Source organism: Pithys albifrons, chromosome 22, assembly GCF_047495875.1.
Source record: "Pithys albifrons albifrons isolate INPA30051 chromosome 22, PitAlb_v1, whole genome shotgun sequence".
In the NCBI taxonomy this organism is placed as follows: Eukaryota; Metazoa; Chordata; class Aves; order Passeriformes; family Thamnophilidae; genus Pithys; species Pithys albifrons.
The window spans coordinates 4,532,803-4,550,949 of NC_092479.1; the positions used below are offsets into that span (position 1 = coordinate 4,532,803).

Below are 18,147 nucleotides of genomic sequence, written 5' to 3' on the forward strand. Positions count from 1 at the left end.
GCCGGGCCGGCAGGGGGCGCTGCCGCGGCGGCGCGGGGTGAGAGGTCGGGGCGATGGCGGCGGCCTTGGACGAGGAGGCGCCGGACAACGAGGACTATTACGGGCTGCTGAACGTGCGCCGCGAGGTGCGGCCGAGGGGCCGATGTTGGGACCGGGGTCGGGACCGGGAGGGCCGAGATCCCCGTGCCCACCGCGGCGGGAGCGGCGCGCCCTCCGCGCGGGCCGGGGCAGCCGCTGCGGGCGGCGGGGCGGGAGGGCTCGGGCCGGGCCGGGCCGCGGGGCTCCCGGCTGTGTGCGGCGGGCGAGCGGCGGCTGAGGCCGAGAAATGCGTGTTCTGGCCCGACTGGCAGCGATCTGGGCGCTCCCGGACCCTCCCGGTGCAGCGCCGCGCCCCCTCGGCCGGGTCTGGGGGCACTTCCCGAAGGTTTCCTATTTGGAAACACCTATATTTTTTGCAAAACGCCTCTCCCGCTGAAAAAGGCGGATCGAGAGGCCTTGATACACTTTTAAGAATAGATAGGTATTAATTGGTGCGATTTTGTTATGCTGGATCAGTTCTGAAGTTTATGTAAGGCAACTGATTTTTATAGTAATAATTAGGCAAATCTCTGGATATCTGAGTATAGGAACTGTGCAGTAGTTTGTTTCAGGAAATGCAACAGCAATATAGATATATATATATGTGCATATATGTATAAACAGACCGTACTTTTCAAGCCCATCCTTCTGGATGTTGCCATTGGAGCTGGACAAAGCTCATGCTGCACCACCACTGCTGTGTGCAATAGGAGATCCAGACTTGGAAGCGATTCAGTCTGATAGCGTTGAAAAATTCCTTCTGGGACTCCTGTCAGTCCCTGGGCTGCAAAGACAGTCTCCTGTGCCTCATCTGTGGGAATGTGCCACATTCCTGAAGGAACAGCATGTAATGGTTGTGCTATTTGCAGAGCTCCCTGGTGCTGGGTGGCTTTTAGAAAAGTTTCTGTGCAACTGAGACTCCTGGTCTGGTTTGAAGGTGGTGGGGCTGTGCTTTTACATCTCTTGGGAGCTTTTGTAATTCCCCCTCCCAAACGTCAGCAGCGTGCAGAGGTTAAAACAGAGAGGTGGGAACTACACAAGGGTTGGGACTGCTGGAGAAGGTTTAATAGTTAACTTTGGCCGGGTTCCAGAGCAAGACTTTCAGGTTTGGTACCGCAGGGAGCTGGAACCCAGTTAGAGGGGTCTGCAAGGGAGCAACTCCAACAGAGAGGCGTGGGTGCTTTGTTAATTGCCCCTTGCTAATTAACTTCAGCAGTGCTGTAGAGGAATGCAGTGAACAGCATGTCTGTGTGCTGAGCCACAGGATGATGTGGCAGCTGAGCTGAGAACCACAGTGACCCCATGAAGGGACTCTGGGGGACTCTGTGTGTGTGTGAATGGTTCATCTTTTAGAGATGTTAGTTCACTAAAAATGTGTTGTTATGTTTGAGACATCAAATGAGTAGGGAGTAGGGGCCAAGTAGGGAGGTGGGAGGCCTTTTAGTTTTGCCCAGAGTTTGGGTAATAAAAATGTAACTTGCACACAATTATTAGTGACTTAGGTATTTCCTGGCAATCTGAAATGATGTCAGGGTTTGTTTAGTGGTTTCAAAGAGGCTGTTGCTCGTGGAAAATTGAACCAAGGATCTGAGCTACTCAGTGATGATGAAATGCTCAATCTAACGTTTTATTGAACATGGCATTTATGAAAAACGAACCTGGTCATTTCTCTTATATAATCAATAGCACATTAAACCATTTATCATTAATTTGATTTAAAAATGCCATTTTGGGCCTGTATGATCCCCTGCCTTCCCAGTTGAGTTTAAATTTGATATCCGAGAAAGCACAAGGTAGTAAAAACTAAAAAGCTAATCTGTACCTTACTGTCTTGGGACCAGCAAGTTTGGCAGCTCCCTTTTAGCTATATAATTTCAAAACATTAATATAAAATAGTACAAACATGCAGAGAAAACATCTATTCTGAGCTATCCTCAAATCTAAATGGATTCCTGGTGTTGGAGCACAAGCGAGTGCATTTCTGTGACAAAAACATTCCTTGCCACAAGAGGGGAAAAAGATGTTACTTTAAAAAATTACCTTTTAGGGCCTTTATATCCCCAGTGAAATCTTGGAAACTGTGCCAGCTTCGCTCCCTGAAGGGCATTAAGAGTAAATGGTATTTGTGTCTGTAAATCCCATTGTTAATGGTCCCTCTCTGGGTGCCCCCCCTCACTGGCTGTACTGGGTCCTGGCTGTGGCAGCCCCTGGGAACAGCCAGGACCATCAGGTTTCGTTTATTTTCCTCTGCATGTTCCTCCAGAAATGGCCCCCTGTGCCCAGGAACTGGTTCTTGCCTGGGCAGTTTGGGAACTGGATGGCTGGCAGCTCTGTGAAGCTCTGCTGAGGGGAGGTTCTGGTTGATTTTGGCAACTGCACTTCTTAAATTCAGGCATGATGCAGTCTCCAAGAAATGGACAGGGGCTGCAGTGCAAGGGCTGTAGCAGCATGAGGTGAGGGAGAGGAGGTTACCAGGACTCTCTGGAGTCCAGAAATAACATTGCTGGGAGATTGTCTCCCAAGAGATGATAATGGAAGGAGACGGGGACGGGGAGGTTGCTCCACTGATTCTGGAGGAGCCGTCTGTGTCCTTGGAATGAGTCCAGGTGCAGACTGAGGTCCCAGAGTGCTTGTGGTAAAGGACAGGGCAGGTTTGTTTTGGATACATTTGGCGACACACTGTTCTCATGGTTATTAGTCTGTGACTGTGGGCAGATGATGCACCTCCCTCTCTTGCAGCAGAACACAGACCCTGCTGGAGAGCAGGATGGGGTGCTGGGAAGCACAGGGGGATGCTGAGGAGCATAGAGGGGTGCTGGGGAGTGTGGTAGTGCTGGGATGAGTGTAAAACTGTGGGGTTACATTTCTTATGTTTGCAGCTGCACAAAGTCGGTGCTTTTATCTCCTTGTGGGGTAAGATTGAAATATGCGTGGAATTTGTTGTACATCTCTGGATTTATATATTTTTATCTGGGGCTACTTTGCTTTTTCTTGCTCTTCTGAATTGAATAGAAGGGGCACTCATTGCCTAATAAAACTGTTCTGGGCCCCTCAGCTCAGGAAAGAGATTGAGGGGCTGAGGTGGGTCCAGAGAAGAGCAACGAGGCTGGTGAAGGGACTGGAGCACAAGCCCTGTGGGGAGAGGCTGAGGGAGCTGGGGGTGTTTAGCCTGGAGAAAAGGAGGCTCAGAGGTGACCTCAGCACTGTCTAGAACTACCTGAAGGGAAGTTCTGGCCAGGTGGGGGTTGGTCTCTTCTCCCAGGCACTCAGCAATAGGACAAGGGGGCACGATGGGCTCAAGCTCTGCCAGGGGAAATTGAGGTTGGAGATCAGAAAAAAATTCTTTCCAGAGAGAGTGCTCAGGGATTGGAATGGGCTGCCCAGAGAGGGGGTGGATTCCCCATCCCTGGAGATTTTTAAACTGAGCTTGGCCGTGTCACTGAGTGCCATGATCTGGTAAAGGGACTGGAGTTGAACCAAGGGTTGGACTTGATGATCTTGGAGGGCTTTTCTAACCCAATCGATTCTATGATTCTAATGCCTGAATGTGGATTGCTCAGGTAGTTCGGTTTTTATGTAATTTTTACACCTGGGTATACACTGTTGAACTGTTGAGGTCACTTGATTGCGCTACAGATAGTGTGGACAATCCTGGTGTGATAATTGAACATTTTATCAACTTATGTAATGAAGCAATAGTCCACTCCTGATTTGGCCAGAGTAGTGTCATGTAACAGCTGATGGACTTCCCTTTCTGGGCTGATCTTGAGAGTGGCCTTGTGGAAATGGCATTCATTGTGCTTGAGTTCATTCATTGTGCTTGAGTTCATTCATTGTGCTTGAGTTCATTCATTGTGCTTCCCACAGGCCTCCCAGGAGGAGCTGAAGGCTGCGTACCGCCGGCTGTGCATGCTGTACCACCCCGACAAGCACCGCGACCCCGAGCTCAAAACGCAGGCTGAGCGGCTCTTCAACCTTGTCCACCAAGCGTATGAAGGTCAGGGGGAGGCTGGACTTTGCAAAAACTGTTTTCAGAGGGTTTCTATGAGAGCTGTGTCTTCATGCTTTTTGAAGCTATTTATTTTTACAAGGAATAATAAAATTTGCTGATATTTAGTGAGGCTGTTTCCTGCTTCTGTCCCATGTCAGAGGAGAAATGCCATATAAATGCAGTAGGTAATGAGATCTGGAATCCTTGTCTTACCTCCTGCATGTTGTAAATGATCTTCTAATCACTTCCCTTGCTTCTGAATGCCTCTTCCGTAGGAGAATGAAGACCGAAAAGCTGTTTCAAACAGAGACAGTTTCATATGAACTGCTGCATCTCAAGGTTCTGTTCCCTATCACCTGACTGCAGTTCTCCATTGTTTTCCAGCAAGTTCTTTGATATGCTCTGACTGAAATAAAGACAACTGATTCATAGCAGTTAGGGTTTTTTCTCAAGCCAAAGCCTTTTTAAAATACTCTGAATTAAGCTCAAATTTACTTAAATACCAGTGTGCAAGTTGCACCTGGAGTGCAGATGGATTAGAAGCTGGTAGGAACAAACTTGGTGCACCCAGCTGGATGCCCAGTCCTGAAGACTAAAGAAAAACTAAAGCAAAATGATGAATAAATATTCCTCCATTCAACCTCAAATATGAGGGGTTTTCTTTTCAAGTCTCCTGTTTTTGACTGATAAGCATTTGTTCCTTCCAGCTGGACTTGAGCATGGGTGGAATTATTCCCATTGTTCTAGATAGGCGTTAGGACGTGGATGCTTTTGCTGGGAAAGCAGAGAAAGTGTAACCTTGATGATAAGGGGAACAAAAACAGGTGATACTTCAGTAATTTCATTTTAGTGTGGTGAGTTGCCTTACATTACAGGCAGCAGCTTCCCTTTGAGTTTTGTGGCTCTGCTTGGCTCTGCCTTGCAGGGAATGTGAAAACTGGGGCTTGTTTAGTACCAAATGTGAGCATAGTATGTTACAAGCAAAAATTTTGATGTCTTGGACATAAGCTACTCTACCCTGTGCCTATATTCTCTTCTTCCTCTTACATCTCTTAATATCACACAACAAAAGATTAATTTTAAAAGTGGTACCTGCCTGTGACATTTAGCAAGTCCAGTAATCTTCCAGTAGTTCAGGCCAAAGCTCAATTACCAGTATAAGCCTCTTTTTGCCTTAGTAAACACCCCCAGCTCCCTGAGGACTCATCAGTTCCCCCATAGTCAAAAGAAATACCTCATAATGATAAAGCTGGTCTTGGAACCCTGAGTGGAAAATACTGATGATCTTTTAATTTATTTTTTTTTACATAAGGGTTTGGTATGGAAGATTATGTATTTATATATGCCTTACCTTTCAGAGATTCTTCCTAATTCTGTATCCAGTCTTTTTCCAAAGTAGCTATTCTGCAGTCTCCTGGGGTATTTAGTGTTCTCCATTGTGTTGGGTGACACTTTGGGAGGTTCAGATTCTACAAGTACCTTTGCCATTACCCTGTAATTGGTGTTTGGCAAGGTGTGGATGGCCTTGTGGAAATTGCTTTGCTGGTGCTTGACATGTGCCCCATGTTTAGACTGTGTGGGAAAGGGTCAGTGGGACAGGGATGGTGAGGAATATCAAAGGAAGCATCACAGAGCTTTAAGAGCCAGACAGAGGTGGGTGGCATTCCTGCTCAGGAAGGGCCCTGGGACTGCTCTGGCCAAATTGCTCATAATCTCTGTGATTGTTAATAAGCCTCATGTCACCCTTCAGTCAAAGAAAGCAGTGTTAGAAACTGCACTCCACATTCACTTAGGCTGCATGTCTCTTGTGTTCTTTCCACTTTTTTGTTTTAGAAGTAAGAAAAATGAAACAAAAATGGAATTTTGGGGGGAAAAAGTCCCTATGTCCTCTTAATATAGCACAGGGAAGCATCAAAGGGGTTAATGTGCTGTTATTATAGAACAAGATGTTTCCAGGATCTGTGCTTGAATTCCAAATAACATGACTGGGTCTGAAATCTGAGGAGATGACTGAAAACTGAGTTCTCTCCTCTCTTTTGGTTTTAATTTGCAGTGCTTAGTGATCCACAGACCAGAGCCATCTATGACATATATGGGAGGAGAGGACTGGAGATGGAAGGCTGGGAGGTGAGAGAAATTGAGGACCTTATGGCCAGTGGCCTTGACTAAATCTGCCTTTATCTACCATTCTTGTTCTATCAGCTGCACTGACACCTGGCTTGTAATAAATGCCTGTTGGTCTGAAGGCCTCCTTGCTTAGTTATTTGTTTCTCTCTCCATTCCTGCTGAAACACTGTGATGGATTTTCAAAGAACACTTGGGTTTTGCACTTGACAAGAAAACAATAAACCTGACATTCAGAGTTCCCTGGTAGGATATTACTGTGACAGGCAACATCTTTGTCTGAGATGAATGCATCATTATTGTCCATCTAGTCCCATCTTTTTCATCCGGATCTTGTTTTTTCATCCAAAACATCTTCTCAGCTAGCTTCTGAGTTTGAAATTACTTTTTCTTCCTAGGCTTTTTGGGGTTGGTTGGGGGTTTTTTTGTTGTTTCTGGTTTGGTTTGCTTTTGGTTGGGTTTGATGGGCTTTGAAAGAGATTTTGTCCATTCGTTGCTCTCCTACTGTTGAGTCCCCTGCCAGCCCTAGTTGATTGCACTGTGCTGCTTGCAGCAGAATCATAGTATTGGGTCAGGTCAGCACCAAGGTCAAGTCTGAGGTCAGTTTTTTAACTGGTTTTCACAGACTTGATCTTATTTGGAAAATCTAAATCTAATACTCTTTCTATTCATACCAAAACTGGACCTGTGTAAAATCCTCATTCCCTGAGCCATGTCAGTTATGAACTAGCATGGCCTAAAATCACAGAGCTCTCATTGAATCAGTTTACTTAAGGCCAGAGACTTTCAGTTGCTTTCATGTTTGTGTCAACACCTGGTATAGCAGTTAATGGATCACTGAGGGCAACAGCGCTGCAGTGTCTTGTACTTGTGGTTGGAAAGGTCTTTGCCTTAGTTTTCTCAAGGGAATGGAAATAATGAGACTATTTGTCTTTTCTCAAAGCATGGGATTTTCTCTCATGCTTGCCTTTTGATTAGTCCCAGGTGCTTCCTTCCAAACTCTGACTTACTGAAATTGGTGCAGAGTGGCTTTCAGCAGCCAGGGCAGTGTGTTAGTGTGTCCCAGGTCCGTGGGCCTCTGTCCCACAACAGTGCAATGCTCTGAACAGCCTCAGTGTGGTAATCTTTGGTTCTCATTTCTTTTTGAGCAGGTTGTGGAACGAAAAAGAACTGCAGCTGAAATCAGGGAAGAATTTGAGCGTTTGCAGAGAGAGAGGGAAGAGAGGAGACTACAGCAGAGAACTAATCCAAAGGTAAGCAAAGACTTAATCCTGGTCTCAAGAGTGGATTCGTAAATTATCACCACTATGCAGGGTATGCTGAGCCTAGGTGAGGGTCTGTACAAAAGAGCCCCTCAGGTGCCTACACTTACTCTGTGACTCTCTCTTTTTCATACGCAGTTTCTCTGGACACTGTAGGGAGAACAGCTTATTCTTTGAACAATCCTCTACTTTCTTTTCTCACTGAAACATGTTGGGGCAAAATACCTTTCTCAGCAATTTCAAGAAAACAGACCTAAAACTAAAATATTTATGATTTTGTTCCAGGTTTTCTAAATAAAATGTAACTCCCTGCAGTTACCTGACAGATTTTCCCTTTGGCGCTGCAGCAATGTCACAACAATGCAGTGAGCTATTCAAATGCAGCCTTGGAAACAGTGACAAATGCAAGGCAGCCCCAAGCCAGCTGGGCAGCAGCACAGTGAGCAAAGTCAGCCTGAACTGGGGTCCTGCCAGTGTCACAGTTAGTCCCTGTTTTTCTAAAGCTTGATTGCACACTCAGGATGAGAATTGTCCTGAATGCCATTCCCATCTCAGTCTGTTTGAGCAGCTGGCTCTGATCCCAAGTGACCCACCTTGCAGCTAACCTTGGCTGGTCAGAGGTGCTCAGGAATACTGTTGGGATGACAGGGAGAGGGAGACATGGTGATAGGCTGAAGTAGTTCATAGATCAGACTGCCAGTGGCTTTGCTGCCTCTTGGCCTGATGAATGTGCACGGCAAACTTGTCGGGATTCTTCCTGACTGAGGAGTCAAAGCCTGTTGAATCACAAAAATCTTGGTTCTCATGCAAAGACTAACATTATCCAAGAGCTGCATCTACTAAATTCACCAAATAAATTCATACTTTAGTGTAAAATCACAGTGTTCTGAGTGGACAGGTGTGTGAGTGCAGTGGTGCTTAGGACTGAGTCAGGAAAACATTCATCTAAGGAGACCTGTAATATTTTGAGACATTCACCTTGGCACGACCTTTGGATCTGCACTGCTCTTAGCAAAGCCAATGGACTGTACAGATCCCCAGGCTGTGGGTAGCGCAGAGACACTAAGAACTATTTTATACTGGAAGGTTAAACAAGCATAAGATGTTGTGTGAGTATCCATTGACTGCATATTCCAGGCAGGAAGAGATTTCTGGGTGCCACAGACCAGGCAAGGCAAACTGTCCCTGCTGGAGGTGTGATTGAGGGGTCAGAGAGATTTTCTTGGAGAGGGGCACAGTTATCTTCCACTTATGCTGCTCTGTGCTTCAGGAATGTGACATTTTCTTTGGGTGCCTCACTGTGGCTGTGAGCTGCACTGTGAGCCTCAGCCTGTGTCCTGGGATAAAATTAGCCATCTGGGTGTTTACAGCAATTGCCGGTTGGCAGCCAATGGAAATGTCTCTCCAGGCAGCGTTCCCGTGGAATTGGGGAGCGCAGCTGTGATCGTTTCATACACGAGCACAAGTTATTTTAAAATTTCCAACATTTTGTCAGTTCTATAAAACAGTTCCACAAAAATAAAGCATTTTAACCAGAAATGTTGAGCAATAACCAGATGTAGGCAATTTGGAGGGTTGGAATTAAGTCTCCTATTTGCTTTTAGAGCTTTGTTTTTGCTTTCAAAGACACGCAGAAGGGTTGAAAAGTTCATTACTTGGTTTGAGAAGAACCACTTCATGTTAGGAGAAATTTAATCCCATTATTTTCCTGCTGTGGAAGGTTAACATCAAAGGAATACAGTCTGGCACAGCTTTCAGGTGTCACCTTCCTGAAGGTAGATCCATGAGAAAAAAGGCAAGGAGGGAGTATATTCTTCTCTGGCACACCTGTGAATTCCATCAGCACAGTCGATTTCCTGTTCACAGGGTGGCAGAGAACAGTGATTGTAAAAGCTGATCCCGGCTCTGGTGGTTCCACTCCCTGCCCTGTGAGCTGCTGCGCTGTGCAGCGCTGACTCCTGAGGAGGCCTTACAGCTCTCTCCTGCTGCTCTTCCTTTGGGGAGGGCTCCTCATTTCCCGTGGCTGGAGCAGGTGGCTGATGGGAGCCAGGAGCAGCAGCAGTCCCCTCCATTATCCGGTGGCATAGGGGTGCTCTCATTCTCTGGGAATATTTTTAACTTTACCATCTGCTGCTTTTCCTGTGCTTGCGCCTGAACCACTTTCCTTGCCAGGATCCACAGACCTCTCAGGGTGACTTCACCTGCCTGGTAGGAGGTGGAGGGTCTGCCCAGAGTACACTGCTCACCTCAGGGAAAGACAGAGGAGTGGGAGATCCACTGAGGAGGGAACAGGTAGACACTCCTTTCCTCTGAACAGGTCATGTGGAATTTCATGGATAGTTTCAGGTGTTTTCCTTTTTCCCTTGGGAATGATATTTGCTGTGCAATTCATAGGTGTGAAAAAGGAAATCGTAATATTTTGAGTATGTTTTAGAAAAAGGAGGTGCAGTGAATTCCAGGAATGCATGTGGACATTGGTGTATCTTTCCAAAGGTGCAGTGTCACGGCACTAGTAAGCCCAGTACAGCAAGGTGGTCTCCAATGGGTGTTTGCTAGCACAGGGCTGCACCCTTCCAGGGCAGTTAGTGGTTTTGCCTTTGCTTTCCTCTTCTTTTGGCCTCCTTTCAAGGAACAGCACAGAACAAGAGAGGGCTGAAACTGGAGAAGCTGTAGGGCTTGGAGTCCCCTGAAGGTGACTTTGCAGATGGTTCCTGAAAGTGCAGAAAGGGCAGGAGCTGGTTGCTGGTGCTCCCTCACAGAACACTGAGTGCACCAGCTCTGAAATTCTCCAGCTGCCAAGCATGGTTAGTACACAGCTGGGACACAGCCCCTGTTCCAGGGTTCTCCTGGAAATAATAGTACCTTTCACTGTTAAAATATTTATCCAATTTTTGCTACATAAGAAATCAGAAAATAAACACTGAGAATAGGTCTGGAATCTCCACAGCAAATATCCAAAGCAGAGAAAAAGTTTGAGTCCTGTCTGCAACTCTCCCTTTATTTATGGTTCGGTATCTAATTAGAGTGGAGTGAACAAGTCAAAATGCTCCCTTGTACTGAAATAAGGATTTATTTTATCCATGCTTGGCCTTGGTGCGTATGGGTTTTGTACATACCCAGCTTTTGAGTTTCCATACTCAATCTGCTCAGAGTTCAGGCTGTGCTTATGCACAGAGAGGTTTTTTTATTGCAATTAGTACATTTTATAGGAGCTAGGATGCTGTTGAATGAGTCCATAGAGAAGGTTTCCAAAACCTCTTGAAGTTATATGACCCAGACAAGGATCTAATCGTGCTCTTTTTCAAAGAAACCCATTTCTGCAGTTAGTCTGAGGGAGCACAGCAGCAGGTAGCCAGACTATTGAGCAATGGCCTAGTTTTTTGCAGAAGTAAGTTTTTATATGGTCTGAGAAAGGAAATACCCCTTGCTAAAAGTTTGTCTTTGTCAAGCTTTTCTTCTGATAACAAAATATAAACCAGAAAAAAGAAAACAAAATTTTTGACTAATGAGGTCAACTGCAAGTGAATGATGCAGCTCAGAACTAAGTTGGTTTAGATAACTCATAAGAAGAAGCACATAGAGGCTTTCTGGCCAAGTTCCACTGAAGAAAATCAATTTCTGAAATATATTATTTCAACTTTCAAGTACTGATAGAGCAGAGTCAGTTGTGGGGGAAGAAGAAGCCTGCTGTGTAAAGGTGTTCTACCTGCTTCTGTAATAGGTCACAATAGAAAAATTACCTCAGGATTGCAAGTTGAGTTTGTGCTGAAAAGCTGCCTTTTCTACAGTCTGTTTGATGATTTATATTGCTATTCTGGAACACTGTAATCATCACTTTTGTTTGTCTTGCATTGTTAGGAAATACATTTTAGAGTAGAAAACGTAATTGCAGAAAAAGGGAAAACTGCACAAAAATGTGATCATATACAGGGATGGTTTAGCCACTTGTCCTGTGTATGTTGGATGTTTGCTAATGCTAAGTGTTTGTTTCACTTGTCATCCCTCAGGGAACAATTAGTGTGGGAATAGATGCCACCGACCTCTTTGATCGCTATGACGAGGAATATGAAGATGTGCCTGGGAGCAGCTTTCCTCAGATTGAGATAAACAAAATGCACATATCCCAGTCCATCGAGGTGAGGAGGGCAGGAACTGCCTTGTGAGCAGGGCCTGAGCGAACGGGACACCGCTGAACACAGAACACGCTGCTCAGTGGTTCTTACCTGGACTGGGGAGGGAACAGTGACCAGCACAGGTGGAAGGAGGCAGCTCAGGGCCAGCAGGATGGTGGGTTGGCCCTGCAGCCTTTGGGAGACTGGTTTGTGAACTGCAGTGGTCCTGCTCTCCTGCCAGCAGGGAGGCTCAGTATCCAGTTCAGACTGAACATGGTGTGTTCAGTGGATGGAAACGAATGGCACCCAGTTTTCAGGATGTGGGTAAGGAAAAGAATGGGAAGTGTTTCCTCTCACCAGAGAATTGTAGAATTTTATTCTACAGCTAAATTTGCAGCTCAGGGTCAGAACTTCAAGATGATACATTACAGGTGTCACAAATGTCTGGTACTGTAAGAATTACCTCGCCTTTTGCCATACTTGATCTTTGACTACAAAACCATTTACACTCTCTGCATTTGTGATTATGTCCTTGCAGAACATACACTAAACTTATGAACTGGGATCAGAGTTACTGGTAACAATATATTCATTTTTCAGGCACCCCTGACTGCCACAGATACAGCAATACTGTCTGGTAACCTTTCCACCCAGAATGGGAATGGAGGGGGATCGATTAATCTTGCTCTGAGACGAGTTACCTCTGCCAAGGGATGGGGAGAGGTGAGTACACTTGTTATGCAGTTTTATATTCAGTCTATTGCCCAGTGTTTATTTTTGGGGCACAACTTTCACTGTGGTCCATCTCTCATTTTCTACATTTTGTAGAATGTAGAAAAAGGAATTCTTTAAGGAATTTGAGAAAAAGGGAAGGTCAAACCTTGATTTTTGTTATTTTTTCCCCTCTCCATTTGGCCATGCAGTATAGACTTCACTTTTGCAGACAGGATTGTTACTTAGTGTCTGTAGCCTTTCTAATTTCTCTCTTCTAACACTCTGTCATTGTGCATTTAAACAGTTGGAGTTTGGAGCAGGAGACCTTCACGGACCTCTCTTTGGGCTGAAGATATTCCGTAATCTTACACCAAGATGGTAAATATTAGAAAAATGGTCTAAGGGTTAATATTTCAGAACTAAATTACTTGATTTCTCTTCCATGCTAATTCTGGATTTGTTTTCTATCCTGCAAAATAAGGTATTTCCTCTTTAGCCTGAAGGTCATACTTGTCAAAATACTTGTGTTCTTTCTGGGCGTCAGTGCCTTCCCTTTTCCTACTTCCAGTTTAAGGAGGGTCTGTGTTCCACATTCTTAGATTTGTACTTGATCATCTCATGATTCATGGTATTTGAGGTGTGATCTCCAATCAGAGCAACAGAGTTTGCTCTGGGAGCAGAACAAAAAAATGGGGAGCTCTTCTGACACTTCCATATGTGAGAGGGAGTTTCTGACAGCAAAATAGGAGATGATGTGTCAAATTTGCCACTACTGTGGTGTCTGTTCACAAATGCATAGAGGTCTCAGGTTGCAAAGGAGATGCAAGGTAAGGGCTGTGAGTGAAGCCACATGCCAGAGCACTGTAGGAGCCAGTGTAGGCTCCTTCATTTTGTCTAGTTTAGTAAATACAACATTCCTCATTGTACAGGATTGTTGTTCCCTGTAGAGAGCTTTAGTGCTACTTTTGGAGCTGATGCTCAAGGGTTATTAAATAGCAGGGCTGCACAGTGCCAGCAGCTGAGTGTGCTGTGCTGCTGTTACCTGTGCAGGGCAGGAGGAGGAAGGCTGGAAGCAGCCACCTGTCTGGGCACAGTCAGTACACCAGGGCACAACCTGCTTTCCTGGGTGCTACTGTGGTCAGGGCAGTCTGAGTTAGTTTTGACTTTTCCCTGAAAGCCTTGGGCGTTGTGTTCTTTGAGGGTGGTGCCTGGGCATTCAGCAAAGTTCCTGGGCAAGAGGGCATTTGAGGCTGCCTGGAAACCTGTGTGTTAGCACTGATGAGTCTTCCTCATTTCTCTAGTTTCATCACTACAAACTGTGCCCTGCAATTCTCATCCCGCGGGGTCCGTCCTGGCCTCACCACAGTCTTGGCCCGCAACCTTGACAAGAACACAATGGGCTACCTGCAGTGGAGGTGGGGCCTCCAGTCAGCCATGAACACCAGTATCGTCCGGGACACCAAAACCAGCCACTTCACGGTGGCACTGCAGGTGAGAGCCCTGCTGCTCCGTGGGGGCAGCAGTCCCACCCTGTGGGACAGAGGAGCCTCACCTTCCTGTTGTGGCAGTATTTTGGCTTGGGACTAGAGGTTAAGGCAGCAGTTGGTACTATCCCACGTTACACCAGGCTAAATGTGGCAGATCACAGCACTGGGCATTACTGTAGCTAATGTGGGTGAGCTCAGAGTAGGATCAGGACAACATGGTCAGCAGAGGTTGTGTCAAGCACTCTGTGTTCTGTGCCACTTCAAGGATAAGGGAAAATGGGGGAAAAGTTCAGCAGTAGCCAAGGGTATGTTTTCATACATTTGTGCCTCTTGTGTTTCAGCTGGGAATCCCCCATTCTTTCATGATGGTCAGTTACCAGCATAAGTTTCAGGATGAGGATCAAACACGAGTGAAAGGTTCTGTCAAGTAAGTGCTCAAGGGAAATTCACATGACTCATAGCCAGAGGAATCTGTCCTCTTCTTCTGCTGTAGGCCTACAGGTTCTACACAAACCAAATGCTTCTGTAGCCTTTGGGAATCTGCTTTTCATTCTTTAAATCTGTTAAAATCTGAAGTGAGTGCCTTGGAGGCTTGGCCCTGTGTGCCTCTGTGGCTATGTGGAACTTAAAATACTTGGGTATGATATCTCTGTATCATCTTAAATTTAAGAACTCCGGAAGTTTATAGTCTTTTTACTACTTAGCAAGCTGGAAGGGTTAATCTCACCTTGGAAATCCACAGTGAATCTTCCAGAGGACAACATTTGCTGCATGCAGATGTATTTCCATGCTTTACTGGTTGGGGAATTACAGGATTCAGTAAAAAGTCTTCTCTGTCTTACTAGTTTTTGGCTGTGTCATTCTAGGGCAGGTTTCTTTGGGACCATAGTGGAGTATGGAGCAGAGAGGAAGATTTCCAGACACAGCGTTTTAGGAGCCACCGTCAGCGTTGGTGTTCCCCAAGGAGTGTCCTTGAAAATCAAGTCAGTTCAAGATTACACCTCTAGATTGCAAAGGCTGCTATAACCTCCATGATTCTATTTCCAGTGTTCAGGTGGGAAAGTCCCAGTCCCAGGGCAGTACAGGTGTGTCACTCTCCCAGTGATACATCACTGGGTGCACTCAAATACAAGCAGTGCCCATCGTAAGCAGTGGATGCCTTCTGGTGATGTTACTCACAACCTGAGCCACCTGCCACCTCTGTGTGTGTGTGTGTGTGTGTGTGTGTGTGTGCGCGCGTGTGTGTGTGTGTGCGCGCGTGTGTGTGCATGAGAATATTCTAAAGACCCATGCCAGTGTTGTGAACACAGACCTTCTCTAGAAGCATTTTCTTTCCTTTGATGATGATGTTAGTCCCATCCATTTTCTGGTGAAATTAATGATTAAGTAGATTCTAAGACTGAAAAACCACTTTACTTAGTAAGGTACTATCACGAGAGATGTCTGCTTCATCAAAGTCTGGCTCTGGCTGGTGTCAGCTGTCTTTCTTACACTGGCTTTTACAGTTTTTGGACTTTTATTTTTTTAGCTCATTCTTCATCTCCCTTTGGTTCAGCAGCACATGCTGCTGCTAAGTGTTCTTCATTGAGCACATTCATCTGCTTTTCCTCTCACATGTCCATCTACTCTTTTTTGTTGCAGGCTGAATAGGGCTAGCCAGACCTACTTCTTCCCTGTGCACCTAACAGATCAGCTGCTTCCCAGTGCTGTGTTCTATGCCACTGTGGGACCTCTCGTTGTCTACTTTGCCATGCACAGGCTGGTCATCAAACCATACCTCAGGGCGCAGAAGGAGAGGTGAGACTGCCAGGCTGTGCTGCACATTTCAAGTGAGGAAGTCTCACTCAGGCTCATTTGTGTGAGGTTGTGGGTCACTTCTAATTGGGGTGGATAAGCAGACACCTGCCAGTTTGTGGCTGAATCCCATCTCTCTGTATTCCTGATGTGATGTTGCCTTCCTTCTGCCAGAGAGCTGGAGAAGCAGCGGGAGAGCACAGCCAGTGACATCCTGCAGAAGAAGCAGGAGGCTGAAGCTGCGGTGAGTCTTGCAACTCAGTCCCCTTAGTGAAAGAAAGCCTTTTTCACTCTGGGCTGTTCTCTTTTGGCCACAGTGTCTGACCCTGCATGATTTCTGCTCTGCCACTTGTGTTGTGACAGGTCCGGTTAATGCAGGAGTCTGTCCGAAGGATAATTGAGGCAGAGGAAGCCAGAATGGGTAAAGATTATGATACTATTTACTTTTTCTATGAATTTGGAAAGAAGAAGAAACAATACAAAGGTGTCTTTTCTTCATTCCCACTTCTGATGAAGCACAGTGTAGTTGCTGCTGTGCACAGAGTGGGGAAGTCCCATTATGATTCAGCTCCTGGTGCCTGAGCTTAGGAGGGATCACAGAATATTTTGGGACATGCTGTAAGGTAGATGAACAGACTGAAGACACCAGTGTGGATTCACCTCTCCACCAAAGAGAGGCATGTGTATAAATATGTACAGAGTTATAGTCTGAAGTTTAGCGTTCACTGATTTCTTCCTCATGTGGCATTGATCCCATTGTTCCTGGCAATCTGATCTCTGATGATTACTAGCAATTTCCCACAATGTTCCAAAGGGAACTGACATCCACTTGGACTGTCACATCTATGGCACTGAAGTCCTGTCACTCCATCCTGGTGTTGAAGGTTGCTAGCAATCAGCCCAGTAGAAATGTTGTTCTGGGTTGAGAAGAGTGGGTCCAGGCCAGGAGAATTAAATCTCAGGGAAGTCAAGAGGAAATGCTAGGAGGGTCTTTTTGTCAGTGTCTGTCCAGCCATGGTGGGAAGCCTTTCATCACAGCTGTGGTTTCCCGGGAAATGCAGGTCTCATTATAGTGAACGCCTGGTATGGGAAGTTTGTCAATGACAACAGCAGGAAGAATGAGAAGGTGAAGGTAATAGATGTGACTGTGCCCCTGCAGTGCTTGGTGAAGGACTCTAAACTCATCCTTACAGAGGCCTCCAAGGTACGTAGCTGTTCTGTCAAAGGCCACATTCTGGGACTCAGATGTGTGACCCAGAATTTCAGTTGAATCAAATGGTGTCCTGCCAGGGGGTCCCTCCAGTGCTTCTGTTTCTCTGGGCGTTTCCAGTGCCAAAGAAACAGCATCTCAGTGTCTGCAGTGTGGGACAGTGGGTGTTACAGACCCTGGGGCTATACACCAGAAACTTCCCAACCCCTTGATTTACTTTTATGTATTTAAAACTGGCAGAGGTAATTCCTCAGCATCTCACCTTGCTGGCAACAAAACTTCTTATTTTTAATAACGCCTTGTCCTGGCACTAATAAATGTTTCTGGCTGCTGAAGAGCTGTGAAAGTCCATTCCCTGATGCTCAGTCTGCCCTTCTCTGGTTCTAGGCTGGGCTGCCAGGCTTCTACGATCCCTGCGTGGGTGAGGAGAAGAGTTTGAAAGTGCTTTATCAGTTCAGAGGAGTTCTGCACCAAGTGATGTCAGCTGATAACGAGGCCCTTAGGATACCAAAGCAATGTGAGTAGCACATACTGCCCAGCTTCTTGCCTTGGGAACCAGAGATGGATTGCTTCAGCTCTGTGGTGAAGCACACAGAACTGGTGTTCTGGGGCTCAGAACAGGTTACTGGAACGGACTGACCATGGCATGCCTCTGCAGTAAGGCCCAAATACCCACTAGCCTTTAACTGGGTTTGGAAGCAGAAGCCTCCCAGAGGTGCCAGTGTCCCTCTGGACTGTTCACAGCACTGGGTTGCCCATTAGGGACTGAATTGAATGTATGGAGGCACATTGGAGACCTGAGGCAGATTTCTTCCTTGTCCCCATTTGTCTTACTTGCCAAAACATTTTCCCTGCTAGAATAGTTCTGTGAAACCAGTGTCTACTCATGACAAGTTTTACTGTCACCCCTTTGGGCCTGGCAGGCTGGTTCAAGGGCACAGCCCTGGCCAGTGTGAGCAACACATCCAACTGACAGAGCTTCCAGAAGCACCTTGAGAGATGTATACAAGTTGTGTTTTATTAGTAGCCAGAAATGTTCCTGCCTGTGCCCCATACAGTGGTGGGTTCCAGCATGTGTCCATTCCTTGTTCTCCCTGACAGCTCACAGGATCGATGCAGATGGCTAATACAGGGATCACGTGTCTGCCACAGTACCTGGGTCAACAGAAACTGCAAAACCTCCCTGGGACGCTGCGAGTTTGAATAGAGACACTTTTATTTTTATTGTCCATATAGCAGGCAGTGTCCTGCCGATTCTGATAGGGACAAAAGGACAGACCCTGCTGCTCTGGGCAGCTCCAAGGCAATATCTGAGTTGTGGCTTGGTACCCAATAAAGCAGCGTGACTCTGAGTGCACAGTGCTTTCTGCCCAGG

At 46.2% G+C, this 18,147-nt stretch overlaps 1 protein-coding gene across 1 annotated transcript; it reads left to right on the forward strand.

Moving 5' to 3' along the window:
- Positions 1-16: 16 nt before the first annotated feature.
- DNAJC11 (DnaJ heat shock protein family (Hsp40) member C11) lies at positions 17-18,124 on the forward strand. The gene is made up of 16 exons (XM_071575496.1): positions 17-125; positions 3,946-4,075; positions 6,123-6,196; positions 7,345-7,446; positions 11,463-11,591; positions 12,168-12,290; positions 12,586-12,659; positions 13,583-13,772; positions 14,110-14,195; positions 14,635-14,751; positions 15,410-15,565; positions 15,737-15,806; positions 15,926-15,983; positions 16,624-16,766; positions 17,160-17,289; positions 17,874-18,124. Exons 1-16 carry the CDS (start codon positions 54-56, stop codon positions 17,897-17,899), a joined length of 1,680 nt encoding a protein of 559 aa, XP_071431597.1. The 5' UTR covers positions 17-53; the 3' UTR covers positions 17,900-18,124.
- Positions 18,125-18,147: the final 23 nt, after the last annotated feature.

Bases quoted from the DNA above. Each gene is read 5' to 3' on its own strand.
- DNAJC11 (XM_071575496.1), top strand. From the start codon at position 54: ATGGCGGCGGCCTTGGACGAGGAGGCGCCGGACAACGAGGACTATTAC. The intron at 12,660-13,582 runs GTAAATATTAGA...TCATTTCTCTAG, and splicing joins CGTAATCTTACACCAAGATG to TTTCATCACTACAAACTGTG. The intron at 14,196-14,634 runs GTAAGTGCTCAA...GTGTCATTCTAG, and splicing joins CGAGTGAAAGGTTCTGTCAA to GGCAGGTTTCTTTGGGACCA.